The 18,239-nt window shown below is 42.6% G+C and overlaps 1 protein-coding gene across 1 annotated transcript in view; it reads right to left on the bottom strand.

Moving 5' to 3' along the window:
• LOC115083948 (gastrula zinc finger protein XlCGF57.1-like) overlaps nucleotides 1-18,239 on the bottom strand; it is a 40,748-nt gene that overhangs the window by 13,725 nt on the left and 8,784 nt on the right. Inside the window, exons 3-4 of the mRNA XM_029588103.1 lie at nucleotides 15,237-15,363; nucleotides 6,126-6,239 (exon numbers count right to left, since the gene is read on the bottom strand). Coding sequence (XP_029443963.1) covers nucleotides 6,126-6,239; nucleotides 15,237-15,363 — 241 coding nt within the window. The remainder of the gene's footprint in view (nucleotides 1-6,125; nucleotides 6,240-15,236; nucleotides 15,364-18,239) is intronic.

Genomic DNA, 18,239 nt, shown 5'->3' with positions numbered 1-18,239 from the left:
CTGGGGGACTCCTTGTCTGGCTCTAATTATGAATTTTCAGGTTTTATTAAAGGTCTCATTTTCTCCTGGATGGACATCTTTCCTGAGGTAACACTTTCTTACGCTAATTATTCCACATGGGGGGGAGAGGATACAGGATTCCCCCTTCCAATGATTAAGGACTCTCTGTCTTATGTTTGTAGACTACCTTATGAAATTCTGTTTTTAAATAGTACACATTATCATGTCTTTTGTGATGAATTGCCTGTCTCTTTTACACATTGGCGTGGAATTTCTTTTTATAATTTATCTTTGTGGAATAATGCGTGTGGGAATAATCCATTCTTTTGTACCCGTTCCTCGTCCACCCAGACAAATTGCTTTTGTTGCCCTAGTTGGCAATATCAGGTTAATCTTTGTAATAAAAGGTTTTCTAATAGGGTATGGGGACCCTTCTTTACTCAGGAGGCTAATTTTTTTCAAAATGCACCTGTGCTAGGCCGGTCTTTGACCGCTGCCTGTATCAGGGGTTTAGCTGAGGGGTTAAATGACACTCAGGTTACTTCTGTGTTAGATTTAATTGTACAGACAAAATGGCTGAATGACTCATTTCCCTTGCCCGCTTGGGTGATGAGAACAGCCAACAGAAAGCGCAGGAATGCTTTGAAACAGGAGGTTCAAAATACATTCCTTAATCTTAATGATAGAATTAAAACTGCTATAAAAGGTATTCAATCCAATGAATATCAGCTAAGAGCAGGTATTTTTCAATTAAGGGATTACTTAGCTCAAACCTTACAGTTAGGGATTGATGCCATATCCACAACTGATGAGAAAATACAGGTTCTAGCAAGAATAGAACAGCTTACTCACTTTATTGATGGTCTTACTTCCCCAAAACCCAAATGGGGAGACCTTCAATTGGGAAAAATATTAGAGGAAATAAACCTCACAGCTGAGCAAATTCAGTATGCCCATGTTGAGGCTTCACAAGTTATTTTGCAGGTCAGCAAACATGAAATGGGAAAAGAACCATGGGCAACCTTAGGTTCAACCCTAGTACAAGGGGTCAGACGTATCTTTCTCCCAATCACTACTCAGGTCTATAAACGTTGCTGGGAAATCCAGAACTTTGGTCAGTTCTTGGAAAGCTCAAATGGAAGCAACACCTGGATTAAAACAATTAAAATCTTTGAACCAACCCACTTGTGTATTAATAATGCTGGTTATCACTGGATCATAGCACAAGGTTGTCACAAAGTTCCTGTAACTGTGTGTAATTCCCTGGTGCAGGTCTCTAATACTTGCCTCACACTAGAGGGAGAAGCTGATTGTCCTCTAGAACCGAATCCCGGTCCTCTAGTAGAAGTTTTTTTTGAAATTACCCAATGGATCTTATATCCTTCGGTCAAACAAAGCACAGTGTGGGTTTCAACCGGGAATATTGTATTTAGTTACTGCACTATCTGTCATTAAGTGTGGACCGTGGGAGTTTTATCCTACACTTAGTGCCCGGTTAACTGAAACAATAAAGTACATGGAATTTAAACCAGTACAATTCACTGAGTTAAAAATGTTATTGACTCATGTTTTAAATGTAAATGTATTATTGAGAAATTTGTCTTCACTTTGGTTAATGTCAGAGGATGAGTTTTTACAGCATCTGAGAATGATAGAACTAACAGCTAGTGAATGGGAGCTGATCCTAGACGAGCTACTGAAGCCAGAGGTATTTTCAAATGCCCTGGGTCGTGCTTTTTCTGGATTAGTGGGTGGAATAGCTAAAACAGCTGTTGGTATAGTTAAAACCATAATGGAAGGGGCAGGTGGACTCCTTCATGACTTAGGGATCAATTTATTCCCATTAATCTTGGGAATCGTAGTAATAATTGGTGTTCTTTTCTTCTGTCTTAGGAGAAATTAGAACGAAGAGCAGCGAACCAGAAATGGCAGGTGTAAACTCAAAGATACATATTCCAGCTAATCCTAGGAAGAATGCGATGATTGTCTGCCTGGGACCTGATCTCATAAATGAGTATGCTGATTATGGAAGCTGGATGTATTCAGAAAACAATCCTGATACATGTGCACCTTATTATCTGCATAAAAACTGTGATATTTTATTTAAGTTCCCACAATATTCCTATTGCTGGACTTGGCCAAGAAGACTGGCATCTGTTCGTGAAGCACTACGAAGAACCTTGAGTGCTCACATTTGTCAGTGTGCTCCCTGGGAACTTGTGCCCTGCTACTTCAATATCTACTCTTTGGCAGAATATCAATTAGGGTATGGACATGGCCTATCAAATGCCAATCCTGTTGCTTCAGATGGAAATTCAAGAGCCTCCAGCCCGGGGTTAAGCTCGAATTGGTTTCCAGTACCTAGTCCACCGTCTTTTGCGACGGATGAAGAATTAGATCCAATGCACCTTGCTCCGGCTAATTCTCTAACAGATGAAGGACAAGACTTTATGCTTTGGCTGAATGCAGCTCTCTCCTCTGAGGATGATCAATCAGTCATTCTCCAACATCAGCAACCAAATCCTACTCAAGATTCTGCTCCGACTAGACCAGCAGTGGAAGGCGAGCGAACAGATTCCAATATCTATAATTAGTCAGACTGACTTCACAGATATCTGAAACTCTGATCCGGCTGGATCTACTGAGAACTGTGAATAACTGTCTATTATTGACTGGACTGGTATGTGTCTTATTCAAAATGCACCTTGCCATTTCAGGATCGTTGCTCGTCAATTGGTAAGTATAATAGGCATTTAATGCCCACAGATCCCTACACATGATGGAATCAGTGATGTCACATCACAGATTTCTGACCCATAGAGATTATTTTAATTATGAACCCTCATCTTACTTGACTGGATGAGCAGCTTCAAATTTAAAATTTACATTCCCTGGGTATGAATGTTCTCTATTTCCCATAAGGAAATATTGTGAAATTCTTTATATCTGGTTATTATTAGAAACAAACTCAGATTTGTCAATTCATATCTCTTTATAATCAATTTGGTAATGTAACCAATTTTTATTTCACTTGTATCTATGCAATGTTGAGCACTGACACAACTTATTATATGTAGTTTATTGTGTGATTATTTTCCCCCAGGCTTATTAGTGCCTTACTGATTTATATGTATCTAGCTATGTCTAGTATTTGTTTTACTGACTCCATGGGGGGGTGTCAGAAAATATCTTAATATTTTGTGCTTTATTGATAATTACTTATATTTAGTGAAGTCAGTAATCAATTAGCCATAAAGAAACATGTTAGCATTTAATACCCATAAGCCTTTACTTTTAAAAGCCATGACATCGGTCATGGCTGTGCTGAAAAAGCTCCAGCACATAGCTTTCACCTTTCCCCTACTTAAAACCTCAAGATTTCACCTTTGTCCCACTTTCAGACTTTGAGAGTACAGTTGTTTACCACTTTCTCTTATCTCAAGTAAGAAAGCACCTGCATTTTATGACATTGAGCATCCTAACGCAGGTGGCATGATTGACCACCCTAAAAACAGATGGCCAGCCAATTAAGCGTGAATCTTGTGACAGAAGGGAGTGAAAAAGATTTTCTCTTAGAACTACAAAAGAAATCCAATTAAAAATCAAAAATGGGCGAAGCTATAAACAGAATAAAATATAGATGTGTTGATGGAAGTGTAACAGCGACCCTGGATCAAAGGGTCTTAAGTGTATAAAACAGTGGCAGTTTGAGGGAGAGGGAGAGGTGCTACTTAGACTTTCTTCGCACGTGATTGAGAGAGACACAAGCGGGGTGCTTCAGATAATTGGTAAATATAATTTTTTATTCAAGTATATGAGAACCTTTAAATTGCTATTGTTTCTACATTGGCAGATGTATTAGAAATGTATTAATTTCTAAAAAGATGACATTAATAGACATTTATCTGATATTAATAATTTCAATCACTTTTTTAATGGTTCTTGCATTGATTGTAGGATATACTCTGGTAAAGTTAAGATTTGAACATAAAAGTGTTTTAGTCATTTAGAGATATTTATTCATGCCTTTCTTTATCTGAAATAAAATATTTTTACAATAAACTGACTGGTTTATTTATGCATGATGTGCTGCAAGAATTAAAGGTTAATAAAAAATGTCTGTGGTAGATTCGAACACACCCCTGAAAGTAAACTTTTTGTCTCAAGGCAGAAAGGGTAGGGAAATAGAAGTGGAAGTGGGATATTTTATCAAGGCAGGATTCCCTGGTTTTAAATTCTGCTAAGGGTAGAAGCCTCAATACTTCCATTCAAAATTTACCACAAATGCACTGCAAGCTCTGAGGTAGCATGGTTTTACCAAAGGTGCATATTGTCTGACGAATCTGATCAATTTCTTTGATTGGGTGAGCAGAGGGTTGTATCAAGGGAAAGTGCTAGATGTAGTGTACTTGGATTTCAGTAAGACCTTTGTCATGGTTCTGCATAGGTGACTTGTAAATAAATTGAATGCCCTTGGTATGGGTCTTAAGAGTGATTGACTGGCAGGTGACAAAGTGTAGTGGTAAACAGAGTTCACTCTGATGAGGGGGGGGGGGGCATTACTAGTAGTATGCCTCAGGGATCAGTCCTTTGACCAGTTCTTTTAACATTTTTGTGAGCGTCATAGAAGAAGGATTGTCAGGAAAGGTTTGTTTTTGTGCCAAAGATATCAAAATCTGCAACAGGATGGACCGCAGGAAAGTGTGCAAAACATAAGGTGGGATCTAGCAAAGCTTGAGGAATGGCCTAGAGGCCAGCAGTTAAGATTTAATGCTATAAAAATACAGCGTTATGCATTTAGGTTGCAAAATCCCATGGGAGAGGTTCAGTACTGAGAGTCAAATTCTTCTAATCGTAAAAGAAGAGTGGGATCTGGGGGTGATTGGCCACCTTAAGATGATCAGATACAAACAGGTGGAGAGAAGGTGATGGCAAAAGCCAGAAACATGTTTTGCTGCATAGAGAAATGGGCAGCAGAAAAAGGGAGGTGGATTTCTCTGGTGAGAACACATTTGAAATATTGTGTATAACTCTGGAAACCACCTTCAAAAGGATATAGACCAGTCCAGAGGGTGGCTACTAAAATGGTCAGATGTCTTTGATCTAAAGCATATGGAGATAAAAGGAAAATTGGTTCTTACCTGCTAATTTTTATTCCTGTAGTACCACGGATCAGTCCAGACTCCTGGGTTTATTCATCCCTGCCAGCAGATGGAGACAGAGAAAAGCCTCGCTGACACTGCTTGATAAGCCCTGGTGCCACCTACAGTAGATCAGTATTAATCTGTCTCCAGCAGATGGTGGCTGATCCGAGTACGTACAGGGAATTTAAAGATCTGAACATGTATACCCCAGAGGAAAAGCAAGATAGGGGAGATAAGACAGATACATTTAAATATCTTCAAGATTTCCATGCACAGATGAGCCTTTTTCAACAGAATGGAGGCTCTAGAAAGAGTGGTCATGGAATGAGGATGAAAGGGAAAGGCTCAGGAGTAATCTTAGGAAATATTTCTTTACAGAGAGGGTAGTGGTTGCATGGTACAACTTCCCAGTGGAGATGATGGAGGCAAAAATGGTATCTGTATTCAAGTAAGCATGGGATAAACATATGGAATCTCTGAGGGAGTGATGGGAATTGCAATGCTAAATTATTTGGGCAGATGGGCAAACTATATAGGCCATACAACTGTTTTCTGCCATCCCGTTTCTATGCCGAGTTTGACTTCCATATTGTTTTGGAATTGGGACTGCTGGTATTATCATGCACTAAACTGTTCTTGTGTGCATTAAACCATGTTCCTGTATGCTAAAATGATTTAGCCCATAGTGTCTGCAGCAGAAGATGTATATGTGGGATACAGAATTACTAGGTAAATGAACATCATTCTCACATATGTGACATATATGTAGACTCAGTGGGAGGACACAACCATTAAGTCTTTAATTGTTTTATTTTTTTTATTTCTAAGCAGTAAATCCACCTATCACAATGCACCACCAGCTACCTTTTCTTAACTGACCTCACTACTGGCTGTAACAGGGGTCAAGGATAGACCCTTCGTAGAACTAAAGCACTGACCTGTATGATCCTATCTATAGAATTCTTCCATCCAGTCACTCACCTGTGTAGGAGCTTTTCCATCTGGTTCTGTTGCTTGAGTCCATATGAACCCTGACCCACGGATCTTCCTCTCGCTCAATCCTTACTATCAGATCAGGTTTATCAGCTGGATAGCCTATTCGTATTAAAAGATAATTATACCTGATATAGTTCACCAAATAAAGCAAAAAAAGATATTTACAAAAGTATTCAAGGCACATGAGCTGGTGGGGTACAGGGCACTTTGACCACCTAGACATCTGCTGATAAAATATTACAGAAAGTCCTTCTGGAGTTGATCCTCATTAATAGATGAGGAATTGGATGTGAAAATCTAAAGGTGAAAGAAAATTCTAAGGAAAGGAAGAGCAAATTATAGAAAACAATACATAATGAACTTTAAAAACGTGAACTTTAACAAATTTAAGATCTTTACAACCATTCCCTTAAGAGAAAATTCTAAGAGTGAAATAAGTTACACAAAGCGCAAAACAGAGAACCAGAGACCTGGCTAAAAAGATAGGAAGTATGAGAACTGAGTGAATGTGCATGTGCGTGAGAGTCTGCAGAGTGAATGAGAGTGAGTGTGTGTGTTTGTGAGAATAAGTATGTATGTGTGAGAGAGTATGAGACTGAATATGCAAGTGGGTTAGTGTGTGTGTATGTGCGTGTCTGTAAGAAAGTTTGTGTGCATGCTGTTTCCAATGTTCCCTCTACGGTTTGGGCTGCTGTGGGCATAAAATTGATAGGTGTTTTGCATCAAAGAAAATAGTGCTGACAGGGTAATGAAACCAAAATGTTTTGCTCATGAACAAACATTTTTGCACAAAAATCCAATCCTTAGAGGGAACTTTGGCTGCCAGTCTGTAGACCAGTAGTTCTCAACCTTTTTCCCATCGTGACACACCTCATAGACAACACTCACATGTGTGATACACTACTCATTACAATCCATGGCGGAAATTTAAAAAAAGCTTAAGTATTATTTTACTTAACAATGACACAAGGGAAAGATAAGAGTACTCTCTCTGAACAGAAGTTACATATATAGTAATCCTCCCATACCAGAACAGCACTAACTGCCAGCACTTAAACAGTAACAACCTACCTAAGAAACGGCAACACTGCAAATATTACACCAGGCCCTAAAACAGCAATACACTGCCTATTAGAAAAAACAGAATAAACCAGGCTGCTACACATTCCTACCAGAAACTACATGCCAGCAGAATATCAGATCCTCACCTAACAAAGAAGACCATAAAGTATAAATAGAAACATGCAGACAAAAACTAAACTGGAAACTTGAACAAGCCAGAGTCTCAGTTTGCAGTACAACAATGCAAAAACAGAAACATTACCAACTGTCAAAACAAATCAAGAAATATAAAATCAATAGTAGTAAAACCACACTACTAAAAAGAACAAATTATTTTAAAACAGCTAATTAATGGAGCTGTCTCTCACACAAAAACGCATGCTCTTTACCTCTGTTTCTCAATTACACAGAAAGGTTCTCAATCCCACTCTTACAAACACACACTCTCTCTTCGTTAGACGCATATGCTCTCTCTCTCACTTACATACACAGCTCTCACATAATTACACACATGCTCTCTCACTTACACACAGGATCTTAGTCACTTGCAATATCTCTCATACTCCTCCCCCCACCCCTCCACCAAAGAACAAGTGGTGGCAGCAACAACCTCCATCTCCTGCAACCCCCACGGATTCAAGATAAGAAGAGTTCCATCGGCCGCGGGAGCTGACGCTGTTCTTCTTCTTACTCTGGGCCGTACTGCTCTTCCCCTTGCTCAGGCCGATTTTGCTGTTACTTGTTGTGATGGCAGCATGGTTTCTTCTTTTTCCGCTGCTGTAGGCACACTGCACAGCACTTCCTCTTCTGGGCCACGGGAACAGGAAGAAGGAGAGACCATTGCCACTAGTGCCACTGCACTAAAGTGTTTTTTATCAGCAGTTTTGCTGCATTCCGTCTAGGCTATCAGCATTTCAAGCTTAGGTGGAGGAAGAGTGTGTCCCCCTGAAGTGGAAGAGAAGGAGAAAAGAGCAGCCGAGCTAGTGGGAGACTGGGAAGTATGACGACACACCTGCATGTGATTGGCGACACATTGGTTGAGAACTGCTGCTCTATTCCTTGAGCTTCACTAGATCCCTCCTCATGTTTTCCACATCTTCCTGGCTGTCCATGTTGTTGCAGATTTTGGTGTCATCAGCAAAAAGATAAAACTTTTCCCGACAAGCCTTTCACTATGTCACTCACAAAAATGTTGAAAAGAACCGGTCCTAAGACTGATACCTGAGGCACACTAGTAACACCCTACTCAGGGTAAACGCCTTTGTTATGGTTTAGCAGTGTTTGGGTGGATTCTTGGGTACTGTGGCAGATGACCACGCCCACGGAGAGGAGCCCCGTGGGTAGCCACAGTACTGGGCTACCCACTCAGGATGCACAAACACAGAATTAGATCTTTTATTGTACAGCTTGATGTGTACCACCAGAGGTGGCAGTAGTGGGGTAATCCAGAGGTAGCAGTCTCGGGACTCTCGGCAGAGGGGACCCGTCTCACCACGTTGGTATATGGGGTTCTGGTGTAGGGTTCCCAGGCAAGGCAATGCTGCAGATGAGATAGACTGAGAGTTAGATTACTCACTGGATGGTAGCTGTAGGTATGTGATTCCACCAGGCTGAAGTAGATGGTACAGGCACCGAGGCAGGGAGAGCAGGCCCTCGAGGAGCGGGTACCCAGGTTAGTAGTTACCCGCAAAGGGCAGAGAGAGAGCTTCCAGCAGCAGCACGGAAGTGGCAGAGTAGCTTAGACCAGCCGAGACCAATCCAAAACCAGTCCTTGCTAACTCAATGAGCTAGCAAACAAGTACAGGCTAAATACCCGGATGGCATGATGTCACCGAGGGGGACGACCCCGAGGTTCGCGCCATAGCTGGAAGACGTGGGTAGTGCGCGCGCACCCTAGTAAGACCTTGGGAGGAGCATGGCGGGAGGCAGCGCCATAGCCGTTCCAGGGACGCCGGAGAGGGCGGCATGCGGACGCGGCGGTAGCCATCTTTCCAGGGTGAGCGGGAGGAGCCGTGAAAAAGGTGAGGCAAACAGGACGAAGCTGTCGAGGACCGACGGACGCAACATCCTTTTACCATTACCCTTTGTAATCTCCGACTCATCCAGTTTCTAACCCAGTCAGTCACTCTAGTTTCCATAGCAAGGGTGCTCAATTTATTTGTAAATCTTCTGAGTGGAACAGTGTCAAAGACCTTACTTGATTCAACTGTCTGTTCACCCAATCAAAGAAATTAATCAGATTTGTTTTACGAGATCTAACGCTGGTAAAACCATGCTACCTCGGATCTTGCAATCCATTGGATTCCAGAACTTGCACTACCCTCTGTTTTAGCAGCGATTCCATTAATTTGCTCACCACAGAGGTAAGAGTAAATAGCCTGTAGTTCCCAGCCTCCTTCCACTTTTATGAATAGGAACCACATCTGCCCCTCCCCAGTCTTCCAGAACTACTCCCAACTCTAAAGAATCATTGAAAAGGTTAGCCAGTGGAACTACCAGGACTTCTCTAATTTCCCTTGGATGTATCCCATCCGGCCCCACTGCCTTATCTAGTTTAAGTTTAGTTAACTCATTATAGATACACTGTTCTTAAAGTTGATTTGAGTTTTACCTCACTTCTAATCTTATTTGTGTTCGTTTTATGACGTCCTGCTCCAGGCCCTTCAACAGGGAACACCAAGCAAATATTTATTGATCAATTTTGCTTTTTCCTCATCATCTTCTATATATTCCTCCCCTTCACCTCTGAGTCTCACAATGCCACTTTTGCACTTCCTTCTATCATTAAGATATCTAAAAATCTCATCCCCCCCACGATTCCACCAGGCGCTGTTACAGAGGGGCAGCCCACTACCATCGGGCACTTAAAGAAAACTACATCTTGTGAGAAAAAGACACAAAAAAATAGTAAAAATGAACTGAGATGTTAAAAGAGAAAATCAGCGATGTGAAGACTCGCCCCCCCCCCCCCCCCCGACGTCATGACGACCAGCCAGCGGCGACCCGATTAACGGCACGATTCCACCAGGCGCTGTTACAGAGGGGCAGCCCACTACCATCGGGCACTTAAAGAAAACTACATCTTGTGAGAAAAAGACACAAAAAAATAGTAAAAATGAACTGAGATGTTAAAAGAGAAAATCAGCGATGTGAAGACTCGCCCCCCCCCCCCCGACGTCATGACGACCAGCCAGCGGCGACCCGATTAACGGCACGATTCCACCAGGCGCTGTTACAGAGGGGCAGCCCACTACCATCGGGCACTTAAAGAAAACTACATCTTGTGAGAAAAAGACACAAAAAAATAGTAAAAATGAACTGAGATGTTAAAAGAGAAAATCAGCGATGTGAAGACTTGCCCCCCCCCCCCCCCCACGTCATGACGACCAGCCAGCGGCGACCCGATTAACGGCACAATTACACCAGGCGTCGCGTGCCGGGTGTGCTCCCTTCATGCTAACCTTTGTGCTCCTTCTAATATAATTATGTTTATGTTAATAATTTAACTTTTATTAATGTTATTTAGCTTTTTGCTTTGTTTAAAATTATTTCATTATTGATGTTTAAATGTATTAGACTAAGGAATTTTACTTCCTGCTCATTCTGTTTCATTGTAAACCGGTTTGATATGCATTTTATGCAGGAAAATCGGTATAAAAAAAACTTAAAATAAATAAATAAATAAATTTGCTAATTTTTCTTCCATTTGAATTTTTACATTCCTGACTACTTTCCCAGTTTCTCTTAGCTTTTCCAGATATTGTTGCCTGTCTTCCACTTCCTCTTGTAGTTTACGAATGCTAATCTTTCCTCTCTTACATTTTCAGCTAATTCTTTATTAAACCAGAGTGGCCTCTTTTTCCTCTTTCCTTTACATACTTTCCTAACAAAAAGGTTAGTTTCCCTTATAACTTAACAGTTATATCACTTAAGCTATGTCCCCTTATTGAAGATATTTAAAGAGGACTGGCTTAAATGGAGAAGGTTATATATTAGTTGGTTAGGTAGAGCTAATGTGATATGAATGAAATGGCTACCCAGAGCTGTCTACTTGTATACAATGATTCCTACTACTCTGCCATCAGTGTTTTTTAAATTCTTAAATAAAGTTATAGGATTCCTTTGGGGGGCAATAAATGTTCAAGAATAAACTTGAACCTACTGCAGAAATATTAGGGGGGGGGGGGAGGATGGTATAAATTTGCCAGTTTCCATAAATACTATTTAGCTGTATTGTTTAGCATACTATCGGAGAAATTACTTACCTGATAATTTCGTTTTCCTTAGTGTAGACAGATGGACTCAGGACCAATGGGTATAGTGTACTCCTGCTAGCAGTTGAAGACGGATCAGATTTCAATCTGACGTCAGCCCTAGTACATATACCCCTGCAGGAAGTGCAGCTCTTCAGTATTCTCCTCGAAAAGCATTGTGGATATATGTGTGACTGACTAACTTAATAATATGGTTAACTTAAATAACTTGTTAGAACATTTAAAACTTGATTAACTTGAACTGGTTGATTGACTATAGCTGGAGACCGCCAGTGTACTCAACCGGAAAGCGTCGACACCCAGCAGGGTGGATGCCCTAGGTAAATGGCTTACCCTTGATTCATTGAAAAAAACATGCATAACGGCAGCCAAGGGTGGAATGCTGAGTCCATCTGTCTACACTAAGGAAAACGAAATTATCAGGTAATTAAATTCTCCATTTCCTAGCGGTAGCAGATGGACTCAGGACCAATGGGATGTATAAAAGCTACTCCCGAACCGGGTGGGAGGCTGCCCATGGCCCACTTAGAATTGCCCTTGCAATGACGTGTCCTCCTGAGCCTGCACATCCAGACGGTAGAATCTGGAGAAAGTATGGATGGAGGACCATGTTGCTGCCCTGCAGATCTTGGCAGGTGACAGCATTCTAATTTCTGCCCAGGACACCACCTGGGCTCTGGTAGAATGGGCCTTGACCTGTAGAGGTGGTGGTTTTCCCGCTTCTACGTAGGCCGCCTTGATGACTTCCTTGATCCAGAGTGGCAATGGTTGCCCGCGAGGCCGCTTCCCCTTGCCTCTTTCCGCTGTGAAGGACGAAAAGGTGGTCCGTCTTTCGTACTGGTTCCGACATTTCCAGTTATCTGGATAGGAATCTGCCGATGTCGAGGTGGCGTAGACTACGGGCTTTTCTGAATTCTTCAAGCCGTCCATCGTTGGTAGTGAGATGGTTTGGTTAAGGTGGAAGTGTGAGACCACTTTGGGGAGGAAGGAGGGAACCGTGCGTAGTTGGATGGCCCCCGGGGTGAGTCTAAAGAACGGCTCACGGCAGGACAGTGCTTGTAGTTCCGAGATGCGGCAGGCCGAACACACGGCCAGCAAGAACACCGTCTTTAAGGTTAACAGACGGAGGGTCAGGCTTCGGAGGGGTCTGAAGGCGGATCCCGCTCGGAACTCCAAGACGAGGTTGAGGTTCCACAGAGGTACTGGCCACTTTAGTGGTGGGCCAATGTGTTTGACTCCTTTCAGGAAGCGTGATACATCTGGGTGCGAGGCTATGCTGTTGCCCTCGCTCCTGGAGCCGTAGCATGACAATGCAGCCACCTGTACCTTGATGGAGTTGAGGGACAGACCCTTCTGTAGTCCATTCTGTAAGAATTCCAGGATCACGGGAACTTTAGAGGAGCATGGCTTGACGTTGTGGTCTTCGCACCAGGCCTCAAAGTTTCTCCAGATCCTTATGTACGTTAGAGATGTGGAGAACTTGCATGCTCGGAGGAGAGTATCTATTACTGCTCCCGAGTATCCGCTCTCAGGCGGGCCCTCTCAATGGCCAGACCGTAAGAGAGAATTGAGCTGGATCCTCATGGAGGATCGGACCTTGTTGTAGCAGGTCTCTGTGTGGAGGCAGGGGTAGTGGGTTCCCTGCCAGTAGTCTTCTCATGTCTGCGTACCAGGGCCTTCTTGGCCAGTCCGGGGCCACCAGAAGAACTAGTCCCCTGTGTCGCTGTATCTTGTGAATGATTGTGCCCAGCAAGGGCCACGGCAGGAAGGCGTATAGCAGGGTCCCAGGTGGCCAAGTCTGTACCAGGGCATCGATCCCCTGGGACTGCGGATCCTGCCTGCAGCTGAAGTATCTGGATACTTGAGCGTTGGATCTGCTTGCTAGAAGGTCCATGTCTGGGGTCCCCCACCGATTCACTATCATCTTTAGGCTGTGGACAACAGCTTCCATTCTCCTGGGTTTAGACTTTCCCTGCTGAGAAAGTCTGCCGTGGTATTGTCCTTCCTGGAGATGTGGACAGTGGGGATCTCCTGGAGATTTGCTTCCGCCTACGCCATCAGAAGGTCTATTTCTAGGGACACCTGTTGGCTTCTGGTCCGCCCTGCCAGTTGATATAGGCCACTGTCGTGGCGTTGTCAGACATCACTCTGACCGCTTTGTCTCGAAGTCTGTGGGCGAACCGCAGGCAGGCTAATCTGACTGCCCGTGCTTCTAGGCGGTTGATGTTCCATCCCGCTTCTTCTTCGTTCCACGCCCTTGGGCGGTTAACTCTTCGTAGTGTGCTCCCCACCCGTGTAGACTGGCATCTGTGGTGAGCAGTGTCCAGGTTGGGGAGGATAGTCTTGATCAGAACCAGCTATTTAGGCACCCTCTATGCACCTCCAGCCAAGTCACTGCTCAAGAAACGTGCATTCTCGATTGCCAGTCCCATTCACTGGAATGCCCTCCCCACAGACCTTCGTCTAGAACCTTGTAGTCGAACGTTCAAAAAGAAGCTTAAAACTTGGCTTTTCACAAAAGCCTTCACTTAAAGGACTTAAAGGTTTCAATAATCTCATCACCTCAACTTCAGACTACTCTCTCCCACCCTTAACCACTTCATGCTACTCCTCTCCCGGGCCTTGATCCAGGGTTAGATTCACCCATTTCATATTCCAATACGCTAGATGTTTGATGCTGTAACTATATAATGTTAATCTTTATTCTCATGATTTACCTTGTTAGATGTGCGCTATGCTCCACTCATGCTTACTAAGTCTGATGTAGATCTAAGGCTTGACAACGAACACGAAGATGACCCAAAATCAATAGCTAAACCAATAGCTGTTTCCACAGGGCAGACACTAGCTGAGCTATTGTACCAGCAAAAGTGTGGTAAATGAGACTTCCTTATATAAAGCAGTCTATTAGGACCACACCTATTGCTGCACCAACAGAGTCGAGTTTGGGAGGTTTTCCGTGTCTTTTCTTCTCGTGGACTTTACCAGGAGATCTCTGCAGTTTCAGAGTCCCTGTGGCTCTATTGTCAAATTCTCTGGTTCTAAACTCCTAAGGCCACCGCTTCATATTCTGCTGCCCCTGAAATTATGCTCCCCACATTCTTATTTGCCTTTTCACTGCAATGCTTTGCATTGTGACACAAGTCTCACGGTGAGTCTCCTTCTGTTCTTTCGTACTTCCATCTCAAATCAGATCCAAGACTGAAATCTGGCACCATGAGCCTTCATTTCCAACTACCTAGGGATTTTTCCCCCTATTTTATATCCCTTTCCATATCAATGAGCCCGGTCATCTCAACGATAATCCTCACCTTGAGGGCCATGCAGCTCATTCCCTTTCAGGATCCTTCAATCATGGGGTCGAAATCCAGCTACTAGGTGTCTCGATTGTGTGATGACTCCCTTCCCCCAGGCCTCTGCGGCATCCCCAGCCCCAGCCAACCCGGGGGAGCAGAAGATTTGAGCCAGGAATTAAACACAGGTCCCTTCACATGGGAGTCCATAAAACTGTCACTGAACCAACCCTAAAGATTTGCTATTTGAGAAACCCCAATATCCTGAGATAAGTCACTCTCCAGAGCTCAAAACACAGGATTAACAGAGCCCTTAATGGAAAGTGTGTAAGCAAATGGGAGAAAGGATACAAAATCAAAATGATATGAAAAATTGAAAAGATCAGAAATTAGAATACATTTTAGCAAATTTCAAGGGCAAAAGCTTCTTCATTTTAAATATTTCAAAAATTAGAAGTAATCTTTACCCAGCGATGCCAGAATCTCATAATTCTCCTTCATGGTCTCCTTGTAAAGCTCCTTCTGCCATTCTTCTAAGATCTCCCACTCCTCCTGCCAGAAATAGACAGCGACGTCCTCAAATGTCACAGGGACCTGGAACACAAATTGTTACATATAAACTCAGAATGTGATGGCTGATAAAAACAGCAAGGTCTGCTCGGCCTGTCCATGTTCCCTTCCTACTGCAATAACTCAGACCCTGTGGCTTTACCACTGCCATAGCATTATCAGTAATCAAACTCCTTAGGATGAGGGAACATTTATTGAAGATCACTTTCCATTTTCCAACCAAGGCTGCATCCTCACAACAGATCCAAGGCTCCTTAAGTCAGTGGTTCTCAACCTTTCATGACTGCATACTTTAGGAAGGGTTGGAGATATCTTGTGTATGCTTTCATTCAAAAAATGTCAAATTTAAGAAAAACTATACTTTTCTTTTTTTTTTTTAAATCTCCTTAGTCTCTGCTTTCATCCTGTCTGCCTTTCCTTCTATGTTTATTTCCTTTCTTTATGCATCTTTCCCTGACCTGTATCTCAGATCTTTTTCTCTAATCTCATTTTTCTCCATCTTTTTTCTCCAACTACCTCGCTCCCTCCCATTTGTCATCCTTCATCTCTTCATTTCCTATTCTAATTCCCTTTCTCTTCCCTTCCTAATAAACCTTCTGAGACCTCCATCTCTTCTTTGCTGGATCTCAGACCTCCCTGTCCCCATCTCTTGCTCTCTTTGGCTTTTTCCCCCATATCACCCAGTACTCCATCTCCTTCTCCCTGTCTTTCTCCCCTCCCCCCTCCCCCCCCCACATAAACATCCAAAAAGCTTTCCCCTACAGCTCCCAGACCTCTGTCAACCTATCTCCTGACCTCTTCCCCAGATCCCTCAACCTTCCATCTCCCTATTAGTTTTTCACAACCTTTGATTAATCCCCACTGCCACCAACCAGCCTCTCCTCTTAATCCATTTTCTCACTTCTTCCTATTTGCTTTCTCTAACTCTCAGCCCCATTCCCAGTTTTTCATCCCACTCCTTTAGCTATCCATCTCCCTAAAATTGGTCTCTCTTCTATGGCAACTGGAGAGCAGCAACAGTGCATCCGCCACAATCCTAGGAGCAGTGGGACTCAGGAAAAGCAGCCAAACACAACTAAAGAAGAGACCATAGGCAATGCATGGAACAGTGAAAGTGCCGGGCTTACTGACCCCAGAGGCTGCCTGCTCTTCTTCTTAGCTCCGTGTAGGCTTCATTTCCAATCAGGAAACCCATATGATAGGGATGTGCACGCCCCAAATTCTCATTTTGGTTCATTGGGGTGAGTTTTTTTTTTCAGGTTTTACTCATCTTGGGAAACAGTGCATGCTATTTCTGGATAGTGCACGCTATTCAGAAATAGTGTGTGCTATTTGCAAATAGCATGCACTGTTTGGAAACAGTTTGCGCTATTTCTCAAAGTAAATGCCCTGAAAACTTTCAGGTCTTTTTTAGTGTCCCCTGGATTCTTTTTTTTTTTAAAAAGACAATGAATAGAGGAGTAGCCTAGTGGTTAGGGCAGCGGGCTATGAACCAGGAGACCAGGGTTTGAGTCCTGCTGTTGCTCCTTGTGACCCTGGGCAACTCCATTGCTGAAATACCTACAGTACCTGAAGTGCGAAAAGTGGAATGTAAATCTAAATAAAAAAAACTAAAATGGGCTTTTTTTGGTTCAGATTCCTTGTTTGTTTTAAACAAATGAACATTTTCATATGAAAAAGAGGAGATAGCGGGGGGGACAGGTCTCACAATGCTTTCACTCTCCCCTGTGTCACCTTCTATAGGAAAATTGGTTCTTACCTGCTAATTTTCATTCCTGTAATACCACAGAAGGAAATACATCTCAATAAAAAATGTCTGATCGGACATTTTGGCTTCTAATCCACTTTGTTGCCCTCATGGCTTTTTTAGATAGCCTTCCTTGTTGTTTTGTTGGTATACCACAGATCAGTCCAGACCAGTGGGTTTTGCATCCCTACCAGTAAATGGAGTCAGAGAAACAAAACTTTGATGCACTGCTACACAACAAAGTGCCAACTCAGTACTGTCCTGTACACCAAGCCAAGATTAAACTAAACATCCCTCATACGGGCAAACGGAATCAAAGGTTGGAAACCCCTAACAACTGAAACTTTGTGCATCCGCAATGAAAAAAGACAAGAACTGAAAAACACTATATATCCTGCCCAACAAAAATACTCCTTTTCTTCTTTTTTATTTATTTATTTATTTTAACATGGCAGGAAAAATTCAGTCTTTCAGAGTCAAATAGGTGGGCCTCTGGACTGATCTGTGGTATTACTGAAATGAAAATTAGTAGGTAAGAACCAATTTTCCGTTTCTGAACATACCCAGATCAGTCCAGACCAATGTGATGTACCCAAGCCACCCCTAACTGGGTGAGAACCCAGAAGACCCACGCAAAGAACACTCTCACCACAGGAAGCCTCATCTTCCTGTGGTGAGAGTGTTATTCGGAGGTGACTCCGAATAAATCTTAACTCACCTCTAACCAACTTCCAATCACTACACTTATGCAGAAAACTATAACTTCCAGTCACTACCCTTACGCAAAAACTACAAAATGACAAACGACATGTCGTAGTAAATACCATAAACTCTGTAAATGCACTCTGTTAAATTTTGGTTAATATATTCTGTTAATTTCCTATCACTTTTCTCTGCTCCTAGTTGTACTTTTCCCTGTTTTATTGTAACTGTAATTGTTTTCGTTCAGCACCTGTTATTTCTTTTACTGTAACTTTTATCACTCCCCCTGTTTATTGTAAACCGGCATGATGTGATACTCTCATGAATGCCGGTATAGAAAAAACTAAAATAAATAAATAAATAAATAAATAAATAAAATCTTGCGCCCTTACATTTAACCGATAATGTCTGGTGAAAGTATGAATTGAAGACCACACCGCAGCCCTACAAA

This window comes from Rhinatrema bivittatum, chromosome 2, assembly GCF_901001135.1.
Source record: "Rhinatrema bivittatum chromosome 2, aRhiBiv1.1, whole genome shotgun sequence".
NCBI classification, from domain to species: Eukaryota; Metazoa; Chordata; class Amphibia; order Gymnophiona; family Rhinatrematidae; genus Rhinatrema; species Rhinatrema bivittatum.
The sequence above is the reverse complement of the archived record's forward strand: the minus strand, read 5'-3'. Positions and strand labels throughout refer to the sequence as shown.